The 22,304-nt window shown below is 46.0% G+C and overlaps 1 protein-coding gene across 3 annotated transcripts; it reads left to right on the plus strand.

Annotated features, from left to right (window-relative positions):
• The first annotated feature begins 765 nt into the window (after window positions 1-765).
• Apod (apolipoprotein D) lies at window positions 766-16,182 on the plus strand. Of its 3 annotated transcripts, none has more exons than XM_033762566.1 (6): window positions 788-870; window positions 953-1,036; window positions 4,054-4,204; window positions 9,335-9,456; window positions 12,970-13,061; window positions 15,717-16,182. In XM_033762566.1, the coding sequence occupies exons 1-6, from the start codon at window positions 827-829 to the stop codon at window positions 15,950-15,952; spliced, it is 729 nt and encodes a 242-aa protein (XP_033618457.1). In that variant the 5' UTR covers window positions 788-826; the 3' UTR covers window positions 15,953-16,182. The 3 variants fall into 3 exon arrangements, with proteins under 3 accessions (XP_010622361.1, XP_033618457.1, XP_010622360.3); XM_010624058.3 differs by having other exon boundaries at window positions 791-870; window positions 956-1,036; XM_010624059.2 differs by lacking the exon at window positions 953-1,036 and having other exon boundaries at window positions 766-870.
• The last annotated feature ends 6,122 nt before the right edge of the window (window positions 16,183-22,304 follow it).

The following is a 22,304-nucleotide window of genomic DNA, read 5'->3' on the forward strand; positions in this document are numbered from 1 at the left end:
CAGCCATCTGGTGTCCAAAAGCCCAGTCCTGTGGCCATCCCTTTGCCCTGCAGCATGTGCTAATGTGGTACAACCAAAGGTGCCTTTCAGTTTACATCCATGCTCCACTGTCCCAGCCCCAGGCAGCATCTGGGTGCTTAGAATGTGAAACTGGGAGCTGACTGCTCACATAGGTTACAGAGAGAGGGGCCACAGAGACACCTTTGATGTCTGCTACCTCAGTCCCACCTGTTACTGAACTGCATCCAGCTCTAGTGACTGCAATGATCTGCCTCAAAATGGGGAGACGGCGGCTCAGAGAAATGGGGACAGGTCTTGGATCACCCTTCAAGCTACTTTGATTCCTCACCCTGGCTCATACTTGAGCCATGTTCCAGGCCAAGAACCACATGAGCGGAGTCCCTTCTCCATCTCTGGGAAAAGGATCAGTGACTTTTCAGTTACACAAAAGTGAAAAATAAATACCAGATGTTTGAAATCATATTATAACACATCTTCCCAGATCCTAAATGTGCATTCTAAGTGAAAAAAAAAATCAAATTAGAAAATCCACAGGGCAAAAAGATGTTTTGAATGAAAATTCTTCCCCCCTCTCTCTCACACACACACAATATCTCATTGTTTCTTTTTCAGGGAGCAGCTGTGAGGGAAATTGGGGGAGGGGGCAGACACAACATTCCATCCTTGTGTTTTCTGCAGAGCTGAGCTTTCAGGCCAGCCTTCCCGAACCGTAGGGGTGTGGCGTGCTTGACTATCAAAGGCCAATGACCCGAGCGTAGCTTATAAAATAACTTGGGAGAAGCTACTCACAAGCGTCTCAATTGGAATGACTGTGCATGTGGAGACTGCCTTCATCTTGATTTTGAAAAGGTACGTACTGTAGTTTTCATTTTCATTTCATCGGTGACTCTTAAAATAGAGCCCGGCATGGCTTCCCACTGCCCTTTTGCAGCAGCTGTGTGTTACGACTCTCACTGATGGAGGACTTGTACAGCAGCAATACAAACGCAGGCGCATTTTCCCTCACATTTGCAAGGTAGGTGTCACTAGGGCAAATTTTCAGATAAGAAGACAGATCAGGTTATGCTGAGCAACAGGCCTAGGATAAGGCTGAGGCCAGGACTGACTCACCCTAAAGTCTTTGCCCTCCCTGTACCAAAAGAGACAAGGAGAACGTTTCTGTGCCCCGGTACTGCACTAGGTTAACTCTCCAGGAGTGATTCAACTGTTCATGACCGTAAAATCAACCAAAAGCTGGAACTGATTGGGTGAGCAGAATATTGAACACTGTGGCATAATGATATTTTGAAGAATCCAGGCATGGTGCTGCACCCCTGTAAATCCAACTCCAGGGAGATTGAGGCAGCAAGATCACCATAAAGCTCAAGGCCAGCCTGGGCTAGGCTACATCCTGAGTTCAAGGCCAAGCCTGAACTACATAGTGAGACCCTGTCTCAAGAGGACAACAGAAAGAAAGAGAGAAAGATTCTGCTGAAAAGATAGGAGTGTTACTAGATTCTGTGGCTAAATGGTTTTTAAAGGCGCATATTTACCCAAGGAAACATATTTTATATCTTTTATTACATAAAACCACAGTATCCTCTTCTGTAATTCCTTGAGGTCCACAGTGATACCCAGGTGCTCTTGAGAGACCGGGACTGAAATTTACAAGGCTTCACTACTGACTAGGAAGTGACCTGGGCAAATCAACCTCAGGGGGGGCCAAGGAGGGTGGCAGTGCAGGTGGCATGCGGGTGGCTTCCAGGTGGGACACTGGAATTCAGCACGGAGCACCAGGCTGCCCACGGAGAGGCTCAGAGCAGGAGCCGAGGGTCATCCGAAGTCAGCACGTGGCAAGGGCGGATGCTCTGCAGCCTTAGAATTATTCTTAAATCCCCTGATACTCCAGGTAGTGCATGTTTTATCCAAGGCCACGCACAGGGTGGATAACACACTCAGTGAAGTCAGCTGAATCAGAATAGAAGGAGTGTGGACAGCACTCATGGAACCAGCCTTCCACTTGCAAGGAGTTTTAACCCCAGCAACTAGGAGTCATCCTTGGAAGAGAAGCAACCAAGAAGGGTTAACCTTGTCCTTGAAAGCCTCCTACTAAGCAAAAGAGCATGTTTCAGCCAACCGAAAAATTTTTGTAATAAGACATCTGCCAGAGTGAGACGTGGAACTGACTTTTGTAGTCAGTGTTTAGTGAAAGGTGCAAGGTAGGGGGAGGCAGGAGGAACCGAGTACAGAGAGCGAGAGATGGGCCCAGGCCCAGTAATGCCTCATTCTGGGCCTCAGTTTCCCCATCTGCCTACCTGTGAGCATGGGGAATCAATGGGAGATGTCTTATAAGGTCCTGTCTATTCATGGGACCCTGTAGAATGTCCATCCCCTGTGCCATCTTTTGGGGTCTAGTGCTCTGGGCAAGCTCTAGGTTGGGACTACTTGGGCAGGGCTCCTGGAGTTCCAAGAATTTTATCTTGAAAATGAATGCAAAGTGTTGTGGGCTTGGGCTGGATTTCTACAACCTTCTCCTCTGGGAGGTTAAGGGACAGATGTTGACACAGTGGTAAAAGCTGGTGGGAAATGGATCTCTGGAGACTAAGGAAGATGGTCGTGTCCTAGGTGAGCCCAAAAGGGCCCTCAGGGCCGACCCCAGTCCCCCGCCAGCATTCTCTCCTTACATAACTGTTCCCATGAAATCTAGGCAACAAAACCTCTAAGAAAAGCTATTGATTATTCAAGTCATTTGGAGGCTTGAGGCTCATAATAAAGTGGTTATAATTATTCCTGTTATGACACATCCTTTTAAATGCTCAGATCTGAGAACATTTTGCTTGCTTTGACTCAGCCCCCTTCATCACAGGGAGAGAGGCTGAGAGCTGGAAATAGCTCGCGTGCAGCAACAGGCAGGAGTCACAAGGAAGGGAACAGGCCGAAAGCAACTCAGAGAAGGTGACAGGGAGCGACAAAGGACAGCCTATCTGCACAGCTGGCAGCAAGCCACTGCCCCCCGCCGAGGAGCCCCCAGGAGAAATGCATCTCACACACTTCCCCAACAGCTGACTGTTCTTCTGTGGTTAAATGTACTTCATCTATGAAAAAACCCTTGATATAATACCCTCAAAGATACCTTCAATGTAATATTTTTTGAAATTCAGAACCAGACACGATGGTGGAGGCATTTAGGAGGCTGACGCAGGAGGATCACAAGTTTGAGTCCCACTTGGGCAAGTGTCTCAAAATAAAAACTGAAAAGAGCTGGGGATGGTAGCCCAGTGATAGAGGACCCCCACACACACACAGACTCACACCACACTGGATTCATTCTCCTATATGCGGGAAGGAAGGGATTCAGAAAATAGCACCCAGTTTCTGCTTTTCATAATAACAATAATTAGCATTCATAGAGCATGTCCCCTGTTGTCACATGCTGCCCTGAGTCCCAGCTGTACATTATCACATTTAATCCTCATCCACATTCATGAGATGGACGTGATTATTATTCCTATTTTATACATAAAGGAACTCAGGCACAACTTGCTCATAGTTGTACCTGGTACATGGCAGAGGCAGAATTTGAACCCGGTCGGGGTAACCCTGGGGTCCCGGGCACACTGCCCTGTTAAGGTTTCTAGGCCACATCCTTGGGTTGGTGGCACAGCGCAGCAAGATGGGGCAGGAGCGGGGTGTGGGACATTTAATGTTGAGCTTGGTTTGGTTTTGGTTGTGGCTTTCATAGCTTGCTGGCAGGCTCAGTCTCCTCCTTTTACCTATCTTGCCCAGACATGGACATGCACACGCACACGTATACACGCGCACGCACACATACTGTTTCTGTTCATTTAAGAAGAACCAACTGATCTACACTTCCGGGTCCTAGGGGTGACTCGTGGCGGTGTCAGGTGAGGACAAAGGCTCACACAGCGGGGACAGACAGATAGGGGTCCCCTGGAGGGTGCGGGCTCCTGACTCAGGATGCAGAAACTTTCTCCATCGTTGTGTCATTGTGCATCTTCTGGAGGCTCCAGCTCTTCGTTCCCCCAACTCCAGGCTCCTTCTGCAGCTGCCCAGCCCCAGGATGGCGACGATGCTCTTGCTGCTCTCCACGCTGGCAGGCCTTGTTGCCCAGGCCGAGGGACAAGCATTCCACTTGGGGAAGTGCCCCACCCCTCCAGTGCAGGAGAATTTTGAGGTGAACAAGGTATGGTAAAGGCTAACCTCCCACATGTTTCCTGTGTCTTATTCAAATATGCATCCACTGCCATTCTGTTTTTTTGCTGTTAGTTTGTTTGTTTGCTTTTGAAATAGGGCCTCGCTATGTATTTCAAGCTGTCCTGGAACCATGGGTAGCCCTGGCAGGTCTCAAACTTGCATCAGTCGTCCTGCCTCGGCCTCCCTAGTTCTGGGATTACAGGTGGGCACCACCACCCCAGGCTCTGGACTCCATTTCATTATCCAACTTTAATCTTCATGGCAAACATTGGGGAAGATGCCTATCTTCCATTGGGTTTCCCCAAAGCAGATTCTGAGGCCAAGACAGGGTAGGAAGAGGGACAGGCAGTTTTGGGCTGATGATTCCAGAAACACTAGGGGCTGTGGGAAACAGAGTCTCAGAAGGCAGAGAAGCTCAGTTGAAAGCTTTGTTTACACTTACTAGCCATTTGTGCACCTCCTGTGTATATCTTCCATTTAAGTTTATTTTATGTCACCATTTATTTGCCAAGGTGACAGCCCATTGGTTAAATTTTTTCTACATGATTCTAGAAGGAATTCCAGGAAAACAAGGCAAAGGTTTACCCATTTATAAATTGGTTTATTTATATTTTCATTACTAAGATATGAGTGCTTCCTGCATTCTAACTACAAGTCCCTTATCAGATATGTGATTTAGGAATATTTTCTGTGGAATTTTTCACTTTATTGACTTGCCCTTCGAAACACAAAATTCTTTTTTGGGGGGGTACTTGCTATTAAACTCAGGATCTTGCACTTTCGAGGCAGGCAGGGTGCCACTGAACTAAATTCCCAGCCCTAACACAAAATTCTTAACATAACCAGACATCATGATATATGCTTGTAATCCCAGCTACTTGAGAGGCTGAGGCAGGAAGATCAAAAGTTCAAGGCTGGGCCAGGGATTTAGCTCAGAGGTTCCACCACCTGCCTCGAAAGTGCAAGGTCCTGAGTTTGATCTCCAGTACCAAAAAAAAAATTCAAGGCCAATCTGGGCAATTTAGCAAGACCTTGTCTCACAAAAGCAAAACAAAAAGGGATGGGGATATAGTTCAATGGTAGAGTGCTTTCCCTACATTCATGAAGCCCTGGGTTCAATCCTCAATCACACACATGCACATGTGCGCGCGCACACACACACACACACACACACACAGTGTTTTCCCCATTGATGAAATCTAATTCATCTTCTTTTTTCTTTGGTTGCTTGTGCTTCTGGTGTCATACCAAAAAGTCACCATCTAATCCAACATCACAAAAATTTATTCATATATTTTGAAGAGTTTTATAGCTTGTATTTTTACATTTAAGTCTTTTATCCATTTTAAAAATTTGTATACTGTGTGATTCGAGGATCCAACTTCTTTCTTTTACATACGCATCTCCTGTTGTCCCAGCTCCATTTATTGAAAAAGCCATTATTTCCCCCTGAATAATTTTAATATCCTTATTCAAATCAGTTGGCCATGTATGTGAGGGTTTACTTCTAGGCTCTCAATTGTATTCTATTGATCTGTATTCCACACTTACGCTGATATCAGACAGTCTTGATTACTGTAGTACTGTAATAAGTTTTGAAGTCAGAATAAATGAGTCTTCCAAGTTTATTCTATTTTGTGTCCCTTGCACTTCCACATAAATTTTAGTGTCATCTTATGAATTTCTGCAGAGAAGCCAGTTGCAATTTTTTTTTGGGGGGGGTTGCCATAGGGTCTCACTATGTAGTTGAGACTGAACTGGAACTCACTATGTAGCCCAGGCTGGTCTCAAACACACAGCGATCCTCCTGCCTCAGCCTCCCAAGTGCTGGGATTACAGACGTGCGCCACCACACCTGGCTTTCCAGTTGCAATTTTGATAGAAGGTATATTAACCTGAGGAACAATTTGGAAGAAGATTACAGACGCGCCACCACACCTGGCTTTCCAGTTGCAATTTTGATAGAAGGTATATTAACCTGAGGAACAATTTGGAAGAATATTGCCTTCTTAACAATAATGCCTTCCCATTCATGAACATAGGCTACTTTTCCATTCACTTAAGTCTTCTTTAATTGATTTCAACAACATTATAGAGCTTTTCAGGATATAAGTTTTACATTTCTTTTGTTAAATTTAGTCATAAATATTTTATTCTTTTGATGCTATTGTAAATGGATCCCTCCTCCTCCGGGTAGTGGGGATTGAATTCAGGACCTTGAACTTGCTAGGCAAATAAATAGGTTTTTTAAATTCCATTTGCAGATTGTTCACTGCCAGTATATAAATACATGTGGTTTTCATACACTGATGCTAATCTTGCCAAATTTATGAGGTCTAATCAGGCTGTTTTTTTTTAGATACCTTAGCATTTTTCTACATGCAAGGATATTACATCTATAAGTAGAGATAGCTGTGCTCCCTCCTTTCTAGGATTCTTTTTAAACTTTGAATTTATCTTATATAGATAAACTATGACCCAAAGATTAAGAGGGCTTCACAGCAATCCTATGAGAACAGGAAAAAACATAACAAGAAACTCAGCCTCTCATTTCAGAATTTCCTCTCTTCTGGCAAATCATACTTCCTTGGTTTTAACGGTGGAGCCCGAAAGTCATTTGAACAAGAAAAGAACCGATTTCAAATCTACTACAAAACAGAGCTCTTTCTGAGGATGTGTGGAGAAAAAGTTGCCTTACCGAAGGCAACTTAAATGAAGGTTAAATTCAGGGGTCTTAAATGAAAGTGATGTTTTAACAGCCGCGAAGGAAAGTCATGGCCATGAATGTGAGCCCGGTTCAGCCCTGAGCCGTATGACTGGAGCGACACTGCCCCCTGTTCGCGGCTTGCTCTCGGCTCATGTTCTGACTGCAAGTGCGCGTGTCTCTTTGGCCTTGTTCTGTTGAGTGATTCATTTCTAAATTTCTAAAATAATTTCAGTTAAGATTTCCGAATAGATATACACTCATAATTCAAAATTCTAAAAATGCCAAAGAGGCCTGGAGGGGTAGCCTGCTTACCTGGCATGCATGAGGCCCTGGGTTCCATTCCCAGCACTGCAAAATAAAATCATAAAATAAACACTGGAAGTACAAAAGAGCATACAAGGACAAGTTCCCCTTCCAGAGTTGCATGCTTCAGTTGCCCTCCCAGGGACCAACCTATTAAAAACAATGTACCGTATGTCTTTTTGGAGATGATGCATACATATACAGACAAATACATATTCAATGGTGGTGGATAGAATAAGGTTCCCACAGTGTCCATGCTTGAATCCCTGAAGCCTGTGACTATGTTACTTTATATGGAAAAAGAGATTTTGCAGAAGTGACTAATGGGTCTCGAGAGGTCCAGATTAGCCTGGGTATCCACAGATGGACCGATCTACTCACCTAAGTCCTTAGACGCAGAGAACCCTTCTGAGCTACAGTAGAGAGGTTTGATAAAGGGATAAATTGGAGAGATGCAATATGAGGAGAGTCTGAACTGCTTTTGTAGACTTTAAAAGAGAAGGAAAGGGGTCCCCAGCCAAGGAATGACTTGGAAGAGGCCAGGAAACTGATTCTGTCTGAGGTCTCCAGAAAGGAACAGAGCCAATATCTCAGCATCAGTCCAGTGAGACTTGGGCCAGACTTCTGGCTTACGAAAGTAAAGATAATAAACTTGTGCTGTTTCAAGCTTGCAGTGATTTATTATGTAATATGGTTGTCATTTGGCAGTAGCCAAAAGCCAATCCAATAAGCTTTCCCCTCATTTTTAGACCAAAGGTGGCCTCATAGGGTTACTATTCTGTACCTGGCCCTTTTTTTAATTGTATCTTTAAAGTAATTGTATATCACACTTTTTAGAATAGATGGTAATGGGCTGGCGATTTAGCTCAGTGGTGCCATCTCCTGCCTCGCAAGTGCAAGGACCCGAGTTTGATCCCTGGTACTAGAAAAAAAGAAAAGAAAAGAAAGATGGCAAAATTCCATTGAGTGAATGTACCACCTTTTATGTGAAGCTCAGTTAGACTGTTTCCTGTCTTTTACTGTTACAAACAGTATTGCAATGAATGGCCTCACCCATGGATCACTGTTTCTATCAGGAGAATCCATTGTCAGAAGTGAAGCTGCTAGGCCCACAGAGCACATGCATTTTTGGTGTTGTATATTTTGCCAAACTGCCCGCACAGAGGTTGTAACTTGGTACAGTGTGTGTGGCGATGCAAAGGTGTCTGTCCACTCCCTTCATGGGTACAGTGGAAGCTTCTTAAAGTAGACTCGGTGCACTCAAAGATAAAACTCCAGCCTGAGAGCCTGCTGAAGGCTTTTGTGACCAACTCCCTGCTTGGGGTCACAGGAGGAAAGTTCCAGCAAGCCCGATCTCCTAGCACTCCTATCTGATTTTGCTCCAAATTCAAGGAGTCCTTGTAGGCTCACAAAATGTTTGCAATAAAAGATACAGTGGACCCTCAAGTTATGACCAGCCTGACATACAAACAACTTGGTTTGGACCACAATTTTAGTTTTAACATACAAACAAAATTGTGAGTCATGACACAAATGCCAGACGCCTGTGCTTCTAGATGGTCTCAGATATAGATTTAACCCCTAAAGAGTTCTGGAAGGAACATTAAAACATCCCTGCCTGTGCAGGGTTGAGAAATCCTGAGCCAATGTCTCTCTAAGGACACTGAGATCTTCCTGTGTACGGGAGAGAGATTTTGAAGGCTGTGTAGCAAAGCCTGAGTCTTCAACTGACCAACTTGAGTTACAACCAGCTCTTGGGAATTAATTGGGTCTGTAAGTCAAGGGTCCACTGTACTTTACATCATCCAGACAAATCTCTTCCTTTCTGGAGTCTAGAATTTCACAAGATTTAGGCTGAACAGGACTCTAAGAAAGTGTCCAAGTAAGGCGCCCTTTAGGAAGAGAATGCAGCATTCAGCCAGTGCCGACACCTCCTATTCACGAATGCTCACTGGAATCAGTGAGGTGCTGGGTTGCCGCTGGGAACAGTGTGGCCCATTCTGCCTGGTTTCCCCAGGAAAGGCCTCTGCTTCTGAAAGACACAATGGGGAAGAGTTTTCAGGTCCCCAGAGAGCCATAGGGTTTTACTCTTTGATTGTTGTCTCGCAGTATCTTGGAAGATGGTACGAAATTGAGAAGATCCCGGCGAGCTTTGAGAAAGGAAACTGTAACCAGGCCAATTACTCACTAAAAGGAAACGGACACATCAAAGTGTTAAAGCAGGAGTTGAGGTGAGCGACCGTGCCATCCTGAGGCTGGCTGCAGCGCTGTCCTGGAGCGACTGGGTGCCCATGAGGTCAGAGTTGGGGAGGACGTGGCTGTCACCAGGGCCAGGCAGGCACAGTTAGGACCAGAAAGCACTTATTTATTTAGGACAAGAAAGTATTCATTCATTCATTTCTTTACCACTTGCTAGGCATCTCCTCCTGCCTGGCAGACCCTAGCAGAGGCACCAGGGACCCACAGAGCTCCTACTCTCGCTGCAAATCAGTCTCTGTTAGCAAAGGACCTTCGGACCACTTTGTCTAGTCTCCAATCAGAGAGAAGCTATTCTGTCCACTGCCTCACAGAGGGCAACAGCTTATCCCGTCTCCAGGAAGCTTTGCCTACTAGGAAACTCTTTTTTCCTAAATAAGAATCAAATGCCTGTAATACATATGCACACCCTAAGTTGTGTAAACAGACACCCTACGGAAGTAAACATTTCTATCATGGAGGGCTTCTCACACTGATACGTGATGCAAAGATTTACATTTTGGAAAGCAAACATGAATTTAGTGTGCCCCAGAGAAAAATTTTTCTCCCCATCCTCCATCAACAAAGACAACAGCACCACCAAACATATTCAAGCATTTCCTATGTGCCAGGAATTATTCTCTGTGTGTATATACATGTAACATGTGGGTATATATGTGTCTGTATTAATTTTTGCACAGAAATATGTATTCATTTAATCCCCATAACAGCCCCGAAATAGGTGCTATGATAACCCTCATTTTTATGAATGAAAACTTTAGGTACAGAAAGGTAACTTGTCCAATGTTCACACAGTTGGTAAGTGATGAAACGGGGATTCGAACCCAGGAAAAATAAAATAGGGAAGAGATCAGAACATAGATTAAAAAAAAAAAAGGCTGGGGCCAGGTATCTGGCCTGCTTCTAGAGCACAAGGTCCTAAGTTTGACGCCCAGTACCTAAAAACAAACAAACAAACAAACAAAAAGGCTGGTAATGCAAGACTGTCCTTCTGTCCTCTATAGGATCTGAGAAATTCCTGGGTTCACAGAGGCTTTCTGTGGCCGTCCCATCACCCACTGACTTCTTGTAAGCCAGAACTCCCCAGCCCAGAATAAGCCAGAAGCATAAAGTAGGACTCTTAAGGGAATCAAAGAGAGATCCAAATTTCAGAGCCTCGGAGAGGGCTACGGGGTTTAAGATAACCAGAAGGCCTCACGGGAATTTTATAGGATGGGCAATAACCAGCTGTCTGTCTGTCACTGTAATGAAATTCCTAGGCCGAGTAAGAAAAAAGAAAAAAGGTTATTTGGGCTCATGGTTCTGGAGGTTCCCACTGAAGAGTGATGCTTTTGGGGGCCTCTGATGAAGGTAGCCTCATGGTGGGATTGTGTAGTGGAGAAAACCATCCATTCAGGAGCCAGGAAGTAGAAAAGAGACAGGAAGAGGCCAGGCACCCATGCTGTCCTTCAAGGGCACACTTGCAGTGACCTAAGGATGTCCTGCCAGGCCCCTGCTACTAAGGTTCTCCCTTCCCAATAACATCACCCTGGAGACCGAGCCTTTAACCTGCAGAACTTAGGGAACAACTATCCAAACCACAGCGGGCCCCAAAGTTTCAATGACCTCATTCTGAATATTTTGTCCCATTCTAAGACCAGAGTCAACAATCTAGACCTCAAACCCACGAGGATGCCCACTTCTCCTTTGGAGTTGACCCTCCTTAACTGTATGCTGGGTATTGGGTTGCTCTGCCTCCAGGGTTACACCCATTTGAGACACAGAGCACATGAACAAAAGATGGTTAATTCCGGAAAACGGTACCATTTCTCCCTCCCGAGAGGGGTGCAGAATAAGCAGAGGACAGGGCAGGGGATTGGAGCAACAGAAGGCTCAGCCGGTGTCAGAGAGCTTGCGCGCCAAAACAGCTGGAGCAGCATGGGAAGACAAAGAAGAGCTCGGGATCTGATTAGAGTTCAGCTCCTGGGTTCTAGTTCCGGTTCTGCTATTTAGTGTGTGATTGCAGGTTAGTTAGGATCGTTCTCTAGGCAATAATAAAGGGATTATTCCCATGGCACAGGTTAAGCATTAAATGAAGTAACACACATAAAGCTCTTAAAACACCACTGGGTGTGTAGTAATCATTTAACAAATACAACTTGGGCCAGGGATTTAGCTCAGCGACACAGTGCCTGCCTGGCAAATGCAAGGTCCTGAGTTTGATCCCTGGTACAAAAAAACAAAAAATGACTTTCCATGGTTACCTGCTGCCACCCATAAAAATATGAATGGATTTCCCCATAAACAGGTTATGAGTTATGATCAGAGCCTGGCGTTTTGAAAACTAGGCTAGAACAAAACACAAGTGATGGTGGAGGGGGATTCGTTGGAAGAGCCTAGTTTGATGCTTTGTATGCAGATAGAAACAGATGGTGTCCCCAGCTGTCTGAGTGCCAGGTGAGAGAGCAGGGCACTGTCAGCAGCCCTACATGGTGACAAGGAGACAATGCACTTGGGAGTATCACAGTACATTTCCCGGCCTCCCTGGCCTGTCGCTTATTATCTTGTTTCTCGTACATCCAACACCACTAACCAGAACACTAACCTACAGACTTCTGTACACACATGATCACTCTAATGTTACTCTGCCTGCCCTCTTAAGGACCGGGTGACCAGCAGCTCCTCTGTAGGGTCTAGCCTAGAAGGGGCACCCTAAAGCCTGAGCACCCTCCCTTCTCTGTCCCTGGCTTCATAGGGTTGTTGGGTGCTAGCCAGAAATGAGCCAGATCCCTTCAAAAGGGTGAAGGCATTTCATTCCACCTAAGACCACCATTGAGAATATTGTTAAGCAAGAAATGACACTGCCAACTATACACGGCTGGTGGCGTTTCTTCACATTTAATGTCGCTGAGATATGGGCTCACCTGGGAATCACTGAGGCAGGGTCAACGTGCCCTGGCTGCCTGCTTTTAGCTGGGCTATGTCAAACCTCAAATGGCTACTGTCCTGGAAAGGCCCTTTATGAGACAGATGATGTTACATGGTGCCCTGAGGCCCAGAGAGGGAAAAGTTTTCGGCACTCCTGACTCCTGCCCTGTTTCGCATTATTTTCAGTGATCAGATTCCCCTTCATTTGTTCCTTTGTCTTCTTTGTGTGTTGCTTTGTTCTGCTTGGTTTTTCTTTTGCTTTTACTTCCTCTCTTTTGGAGCCTGGGAGTACAACATACTCTTTCAGGACACTGCAGACAGTCCAAAAAAGCCAGTGTTGAAGTACAAGGGCCTCACAGGCCTCCAATCCCACAGCATTCTAATGTCACTTCTCCTCACTCCATGGCTGTCTTCCTCCCCTTGGTCTCAGTCACAGAGGAAAGGGCAGGAAATGGGACCAGGGTCAAGCACCAGAAATCTCAACGTTGGCCACCGCTATCCTTATTGGCCCAAATCTTGCTTTTCACTGAGTTTTTGTTTTCAGTGAGTTGTGTCTTTGTTTTGCTTTTTACTCATTACAGACCTGATGGAACCGTGAATCAGATCGAAGGTGAAGCGTCATCACAGAGCAACATCACAGAGTCCGCCAAACTAGAAGTTAAGTTTTTCCAGCGTAAGTGGCCACTTCCCTCAGTGGGTTTCGGGGATGGAAGGTGAGGGCCCTGGGGTACCACCGTCACATGTGAGTGCCATTTGTAAGGACTTACTACCCAGTTGTTGAGGACCCACTGTGTGCCAGGCACTGGGCTGGGCACTGAGAAGCAACAATAGGCAGGCCAGGGCTGGCCTTGTCCTTGTGGAATGTGTGTTCCATGTGAGTACTGACCGGCAGCCAGATTTCCTGTAAACTATCATCGGTGTTCAGGGGTGATGCCAAAAACATTCAGGGCAGGAGCAGTAAGAGATTCAATCCAGTCTTATTTCTTCCAGGGGAAACTGAGGCACTTCTCCCCACCAAAATGAGTAGCTTTATCAAAACATCTAGCTTGAGGGCAAGAGATGACGAGAGCGAAGGCCAGTTGAAGACCTGCTTCTGCCATTTTCTAGTCGCACTGTTGGGACTCTGAGAAATATTTCATCAGGCATCTGCCCTCTGAGTTCTGAAGTACATGGAGAATGGGTACAGCAGGGGAGGAAAGCATCCAATGCCAATTTTTCAGCTGACATAGACACACTGGAGAATTTGGCTCAAGCCTGTGAGGCTTTCTAATATTGAGAGCACCCCGAGAACCCCTCTCTCCACTGCAGAGGAGACACAAGTCACCAGTTGCAAGAGAAATCACCCCCAGCATCCTCATCTTTTCTGTCTTCCCTCCCCCTGGAATCCCTAGTGTGGGCCTGGGAAGAAGTTCTTGTTTATAAACAAAGAAAGGAAAGTGGGAGGAGAAAACAACTTCCCACACACGTGACTGTGAGCAAATACCATCCCATGTACAAACCCGCGGTGACCACTGAGTGTGGCAAAGATAAACTCAGTAGGACACGTCCATGAACCGTTAAGGGCTGTCACAGCAGTGGTTCTTGTCACTCTTACTGATGGAAGTTGACACGTAGGCCCTGAACCAATTAGGGGCAGATTTTCGCATGACAAGGATGTAAAAGGGATGGAGGATGGGAGTGAAGGTTAAATACTTTCTGCTCAGTCCTCAGAAGGAAGCCTTTGGCAAGAGCTGCTTGCTGGGGAAGCTGAGTGGGGAGAGATTTCTGAGGGCTCGGATGTTGGCACTGGGCCTTGTAGGCTGTACAGGAGATGGTCGGAAAGCACAGATGTTCCAGGCAGAGGGGATGGCATGGGAAATGGCTGGATAAGCAGCCTAGAGCAGGGGAGAGCATGCGGGACTCAGGACAGGGCTAAAGAGGCCCTTGAATGCCAGGGCAGAGAGTTTGGATTGCAACAGTCTGGACACAGGAGACTGTTAAAGGCGCAGAGCCCTTGGTCCAGCAGGGAGCTCACAGAGCAGCTGAACCTCACAGAGAGCAGGGGTCCAATGAAGAGACTCTCTCCGGGAGAAGCAGGCAGGGCACCAACAGTGCTGGGAAGGCAGGAATCACTCTCGCTTCAGGCTCCCACCTGGCTTCTTCCCAGCCTCCTCCTGGTTTATAAACAAAGTCAGAAGTAGGAACGGAGCTTGCTGGCCGGTCCTCTGGCCGGTCTTCTTGTACTGGGGCATAAACACCCAGCCACACACTGACCAGTCACACCCCACCTTCTCTATCCTCAGGTCCTTGGATCTGTCACAAGTACTCAGCTCTGGATTGAACTTGGCAGACAGGAGTTATTTTTGAGTGGGGCAAAGAGGATGCTTAGAACCTGGGAAAGCAAATGACCTTTGACCTCATTGGAGTCCAAACTTTCCTGCTTATGGGGCACCACTTGGGGTATCTTCCACAGCTGGGCTGTTTTCCTTAGCTTGGACCTTGACTGGGGCGGAAGTCTCTAGATCCAGATGGAGAGGCTAAATCCTCCACCTCTCCTCTTACAGACTTCCTTAATCCTGGGCTTCCAATACTTTCAGATGTCAATCATTGAATCCGAAAAGGCACTTTGGGAGGAAAAGCCTGTATCCCCTACCTATGTGGCTCTCCACATTCTTAAGAGTGGAAGGATTTGCACCAAGCATGGAGAAAGGAAAAACAAAACATCAGCCTTTGCCTTCTGCTTAGGCACAAGGTTGTTCTAGACAATCTTGGGTGTTAGGGACTCAGAAAGCCTGGGGTCCCAGCTTTACACTCTCCACGTGGCTAAGTGTTCTCTCTCCACACACTACATGGATTTGTGTGAGGGCACCCTATAAGTCCTGGGGTCCCACTTGAACACCGTGGTTCCCCACCACCACCTGCTACCAAGGAGGAGAGCATTATCAATGGTCCTAACTCTGACGGTACCCTAGACTCACCATGGAGCTTTTAAAAGTATTGTCCCATGCAGGTCTGAATGCAGGGAAGGGTGGGAAGGGTGGACTTTTCATCTTTCAAAGCCCCCATATGATTTCCATGGAAACCAGTTAAAAACCACCAGCCTCCTGTAATCCCAGCACTTTTGGAGGCTGAGGCAGGAGAGTCAAGAGTTCAAAGCCAGGCTGAATAAATTAGCAAGACTTTGTCTCAAAAACGTTTTTTAAATATGGAAAAGGGTTTGAGGTATATCTTAGTGTGAGGCCCTGGGTTCAGTCCCCACTTCTTCAAAAAAGAACCATGACCCCAGAGTCCCAGAGACTCATCTCTCCTGCTCTGGTCCCTCCTCATGCTGCCTTCCTCTGGTTCTCAGTGATGCCATCAGCACCATACTGGGTCCTGGCCACCGACTATGACAACTATGCCCTCGTCTACTCCTGTACCAACATCATCTGGCTTTTCCACGTCGATTTCGTTTGGATCTTGGGAAGAAACCATTATCTCCCTTCAGAAACAGTGAACTACCTAAAAGATATCCTGACTTCGAACAGCATTGACGTCGAGAAAATGGCCGTCACAGACCAGGTGAATTGCCCCGACTTCCTGTAGTAGGCTCTGGAGGGCGGTGGCAGCCATACTCTGTCACGTCTGCTTTGCTTCCCCCACCCCACCTGCACCTCATAAAAACACAACACCACCCATGACAACAGCTATACACCCCGGTGGGTAAGTTTGCAGAAGCCAGTGGAGGGGAACTTGGGGAAAGTTGTCCAAACACTTAGTCTCTGCTCACCCTGCTGCCTTGACACCCGTAATAAATGTGTTGCTGACCCTCTGTGGCTCAGTGGATTCTGAACCAAGGTGCTGATTATGTTAGCTTTCTATCACTCTGACAAAATACCTGCGGTAAATAACTTGAAAGGAGGGACAGTTTAAACTAGGCCCCCACTCCTATAAGTTCCCGCCACCTCCCAACAGCCCATTAAGCTGTGAAAGCATCAATCCATTAGTTTATTGATGAAGTCAGCACCTTCATGACCCAAACATCCCCAAATGCCTCACTTCTAGACACTTCTGTACTGGGGACCAACCGTTCAGCACAAAGACTTTTGGGGGACATTTCAGATCAAAGCCATAACAATTACAGATTTTTTTTTTTTATTAGCAGTGTGTGTTTAGACATCCTTAAACAGTCACATCAAAGTTAAGCTCAGAACTGTCCAGATTGAAAGGTCACACTCCTGTTCTGGAAGGGGAAGCTGAGGGCAAAGGCGCACTCTGGTGACCTGAATTCAGGTGTCCCCTTCTGCAGGAGGTGCTCCTCCAAGGGTGGGGGCTGGGGGCTCTGAGTTTGCCACGCAATCCCCTGGGAGTTTTCACTGTCATCAGGAAATCCTAAGGCAGGCTGAAGAGCAACCATCCTGGGGTCTGTGCAAAGAGGGGAGGATCTGTGAGGGGGAAGATCCTAGGGACTGAGCTAAATCCCTGGCACTAGGGATTGTTTCGAAGGATTACTTTTGTGCGTGTCTTTCTTCAATTGCTATTTACTGAGGCCCAGCTGCACTCCAGGCTCCCAGTCCTCCCGTAGGAGCTTACAGTCTAGCGAGGGAGACAAGCAAGAAGTCTTTAGAGCCCAAGGTGAGGACGGCGAAGGCAGAGGGCTGAGGAGGAGCCGCCCCCAGACACAGGCATCCAAGGTTGCGTGGTCTCTCCTGAGGTGTCTCACTTCCCTGCTCCACACCACCTTCAGCTGAGGGTTTATACCTTGTGACTTTGCAAATCAGGATAATTCCCTCAGAACTGTCACCCTCCAATTTCATGTAGCTCACGAAAATTTTATAATCCACTAATGTTGGGGGAAATGAATAGAAAATTAAGCCCTTTGATTAAATTGTTTGCTTTTTTAAACACATGAACATAAAATATTATTTTCCTTGAATATTTGAGACTTGTTGACGCTTTATGTTAAAGGTCACAAAAAAGATCCTAATACATATAATTTTTGTTTAAATAAATATGGACTCAAAACATAACTTCCAACTTGAAGGCCCAAAAGGCTGAAAGCCATGGGGCAAAAAGGGGAGGAGAAGGAGGAAGAGAAGGAGGAGGAGGAGGAGGAGGAGGAAGAAAGTGGCTAAGAGCCTCTCACAGGTTTGCTCTCTGCTTTACCCCGCCGCCACTCACTGGGTGGGCACTTGGCTTCTCTTATAAAGCAGTTATTCCTTATGTTAAGCTGCCATCTGTCTTTTACCTCATTGCACAAAATAAGTTGGGATTTCATTCCTGGTAGCTGCCTGGTGACTGTGCTTTGCACTTCTTCAGGGTCTCGCCCAACACACCGACTTGGTTATTTCGTGTGAATGAGTTACTGAATGGGTGGGCACATGTGTGGGCTTGAGCTTTTCAGTAAGAAGTGAAAGGAAACTCTGAAGCAGATATCAGGGGTAACTAAGCCTGAGAAAAATGTTGGAGACTCCAGAGGGCAGCATGTGGGTACCAAGTATCTAGAGGAAATATGGGGAATGGGGAAAGACAACAAAAAAAAATCCAGAAGGGGGAGGAAAAGCAGGGAAGGGGGAAGGAACGAGCAAAAGGCAGGCAATAGTTCATAATAAATCCGCACACACCCACTGTCTGTCCTAACAATCATCGGGTCTCCAATCTTAGATCAGCTCTCACCCTCAGCTGTTCATAGGGTTTCAAAACAAGTCCTGGATATGACATCCTATTACTTAGCCCAGAGCTGCCTAAGTATATGTCTCTAGCAAATATAGGCATTTTTTAAAAAACGCATGTCTTACATCTTTCCTTAAACTGTTCAGAGGATGTAATCTCTATGTAAGTTAAAAAATATCTTACACAGGACCAGGGATTTAGCTCAGTGGCACCGTGCCTGCCTTGTAAGCCCACAGTCCTGAGTTCGGTCCCTGGTACCAAACAAACAAACAAACAAACAATCTTACACAATCTAGATAGAAAGGAATATGTGCAAAAATATCCATCATAGGTTTTTAGGTAGTAACCCCAACTGAAAGAAGAGAAACTAAAACTAGCAGCAGAGGAATCAGAGAAATGGGATCATTAATCACGGAACTTGATGTCATGTCATGCACTCATTAAAAGGGAAGGCATGAAGCTGGGGGTGCACATCTGTAATTCCAGCCCTCGGGAGGCTGAGGCAGGAAGATCGCTGCCGAGTTTGAAGCTAGCCTGGGCTGCACAAGAGCTGGTGCCTGCTCACCCATGCTCACTGCTAGGGAAGCCTCTGTTAGGAGACTTTGCTACCCTGCAGAGCTCGAATTGGGACCATGTGTTTCTGTAGGCTGACCAGAGAGCACTGTAAGCCTTGTCTATCCCAGTATGATTTTGCATCTGCTAGAGATGTGTAATCATGGGTTAATGAGGCCCAGTAACCATGGCTACCCCACTAACTCCCATCATTCCTCACCCCTGCTCCTGAGAGGCAACTGCCACTCCCTGTACTTTCCCAGGCCTTGTCCTTGGCAGGCAGCCACAACTCCTTTTCACTGAACTGCTCCCCTTCAAAGTCCCTTTTTGCCTATTTCCTTTCACAGCCCCACTTTACGTTCATGACCCCATAAAAGACCTTATAGCTGGGTTGGGGATTTAGCTCAGTGGCATTGCACCTGCCTCGAAAGCACAAGATCCTGAGTTCAACCCCCAATACCAAAAAAAAAAAAAAAAAAGACCTTATAGCTTGTACAATAGTCACTGTTCTGGTCTCAGTGCCAGGGCAGTCCCACCCAAGTGTGTTCTGAAATGAACTTATCCGGTTGAGCTTGCACCTTTGTTTTTTCCTCCTCTTTTCCTAACAGTTTCTGCTTCCCCACCCACCCCACTAGACCAGGACAGGTCCACCCGAGCACACACAACACTAGCGACAGCCAGTCCACAAGCTGAACAAAAACTTTTGGCTTTTGTGGGCTGACTAGGTAGAAAAGATAAACTGGAACCATCAGATCAGGGTGCAACTTTAAGAATAATAATCGAAAGGTCCCGTATTGGTCAGCCTTTGTTGCTGTGACCAAATACCTGATATTCACAACTTAAAAGGAACCCACAGTTTCAAAGGTGGGCTCCATGGTGGGCTGAATCCAAGGCAGAAACATCATTGTGGAAGGGCTTGGCGACCCTGCTCACTTCATGGCAGCCAAAAAAAGAGAAAGAGATCAAGAGAGCCACAGAGACAGGAAGGGGCTGAGGACAAGAATATTCTCTTCCAGGTTATATCTACAGTGACCCACTTCCTCAACCAGGCCCCGACTCCTAACAGCACATTCAGCGAAGGACTCATCACTGGATTCATCCTTAATGAGGGCTGAGTCCTGATCCAATCCCCTTCCCAAAGCCCAGCCTCTGGAGGCATGAGCCTGTTAAGGAACCTTTCTGATCCAACCCATAACAGCCCTGAGACCGTAAGGCCACACCTTCTGCAGCAGCTGTTGTTGTTGTTGTGCAACCTGCGAGAGTAGAGATAGGCAGAGACCCTGCACCCACATCCCAACCCCACGACAGCAGCTCCAGCAGCTGGTGGTTTTCACACTCTCTCTCCACTCCCGGGGAGCTTAGCTCTCTTGGGTTCCCGTCCTTGGATTTCTGCAAGATTAGACACGCACGCACGCACGCGCACGCAAGCGCACGCACACAATTTTTGAGATAATTTGACTTAACTCAGTAGATGTTCCTTGCCACCAAAATAGCCCTAAGACAAAAGCATTCACAAAATAATACTGAATGGGGGAAAAAATGCAGCAGTTTATGCTGTATTTATAGCTACATGAAAAGATGGCATAAAATCAAGAACTAAAAGTGAAGAGAGAAAATGAAAGCAATTAACGTGTTAGGTGGCATTATGGGAAGTTTTTTTTTTCTTTTTAGTTTTATTTTATACTTGACTTCCCCCAAAAGCAGTCATTTTCACCTTGGTAAGTATGATAACTATGAAAAAAAATATAATGTGTGTTAAATATGGTCAACTTCCACATTAAAATCAATTATTTTAGCCAGTTATGACATTAAAATAGACAAGTATTATTTAACGTTTCTCAATAGGCAAAGTGATCTGAATGAATTAGAAACACCAAGGAAACTGGGTGTTGTGGCTCATGACTGTAATCTCAGCACTCAGGAGGCTGAGACAGGAGGATCACCTCGAGTTCAAAGTCAGCCAGAGCTACAAAATGAGACCCTATCTCAAAACAAACAAACAAACAAACAAAAACAAATGCCTCAGAATAGTGTGGTGAGAGTCAAGGAGATGAGATTCAGCTCTGGTCTTGACCCGCACTGATGAACCCTCTTCTCCAACAGCTCTCTCCAGGGATTCTTCTCCTTACAGTGTTAGGGTTTTGTTCAAGAGTAATTTTGCTGAAAAGGAGGGAGTAACTGTATGCTTTTAGGGAAAATAAACCAATAAACTTGTAAGACCAACTCTCCACTTTATTTTGTGTCTACTTCTAAACCTTATCAACATATGCATTATGCCAAACTATATATTATTTTGATGCATTTTTCCATGGAAATACATGTTTCAGTCATATTGCATGTTATGTTCCATAAATGCATTAAGAAGTATTCCATTTTATTCCTGTAAGTTGTCTTCATCTGTTAACTATGATTACATTATAATTAATTTAAGATAACTTTTCTGCATCTTCAGTCTACCCAGAGACCCAGCAGAGGGAGCAATGGCTTGGTGAACTACAGGATGGCTCTCTCAGGGAGCACAGTTAGAAGGGGACTGGACACAAGAGTGGTCAGACAGGTGTCCCAGCATCTCCCAGCCTGTGGGTGCCGAGGCCCCAGGGGAGCCTCTGTTTCCCTCAGAGAAGTGGCTTGGAGCCTTTCTGTGCTCTGACACTCAACCCTCTTGCCTGTTCCCTGCCTCTTCTCCCTCGGCTCCTTAGGCAGCCCTCCCGGTGCTCTCAACCAAGGCACCCACAGTCACCTGGGGGCATTGACCCATTTCTGGGAAGGTATCCTGGAGTGGGGAGACAGTGGGGGAAAAGCAAGCCACAGCTTGCAAACAAACAAAAATCCTCCTAAGTGATTCAGATTTGCTCCCAGGCCTTAACTGAGAACCACTGCTTTTCCCAGGAGACTCATTACCACCCCCATGTCTCCCATCTCTGTGCCTTTAAATAGACAGCGTTCCTCTTACTGAAATGTGCCACTGCCAAAATCCAGCCCATCAGGCACACATGAGGACTTTCACAGACCATTCTGGCAATACATATCTAGCAGAGGTGAGGGTGACCTAGTGATCCTCTTCTCTTGTGACTGACTACTCTAGAAACACTTCTGCACATGCGTACAAGGAGACATGAATAGAAATGTATGTTGTAGCACTGCTTGAAAGACTGAATGTCCATCAACAGAATAATGTATTTTAAAAATATGAGAGAGCCGGGGAGTCAGCTCAGTGGTTCTGCTGCCTGCCTTGCAAGCACAAGGTTCCGAGTTTGATCCCCGGTACCAAAAAAGAGATAAAAAGTGTGAGGGCTGAGGATGAGCTCAATGGTGCCGTGTCTGCCTGGCAAGGACAAGGTCCTGAGTTTGATCCCTGGTACCAAAATAAATAAATAAATAAAACGTGGCACATACATGTGCACGCGTGAAATGAAATATGAGACAGTGAAAACTGACTAGAGCAACAAATACCAACATATATAGTCTATGAAGTGCTGAGCAGAGTCCTAAATAAAAGGTGCAGTGTGATGCTATTTGTAAAATGACATTATTTCAGAATATACATACATCATAAAAATAAAATGTATGCATAATAAAAATGCAATGGAAGTCAGGGACCGATAAGCACAAACCTCCGGTTCTTATCTACCTCCAGGGAGGTAGGGGATTGCAGGTGGGCAGAGGGACATAGACAGTTTTCATTGTGATAATAATTGTATTCCTTTCTGTGGGTGCTGTAATAAATTACTAT

The sequence above is a fragment of the Fukomys damarensis genome, unplaced genomic scaffold (genome assembly GCF_012274545.1).
Source record: "Fukomys damarensis isolate Sample0158 unplaced genomic scaffold, DMR_v1.0_HiC HiC_scaffold_12, whole genome shotgun sequence".
NCBI classification, from domain to species: Eukaryota; Metazoa; Chordata; class Mammalia; order Rodentia; family Bathyergidae; genus Fukomys; species Fukomys damarensis.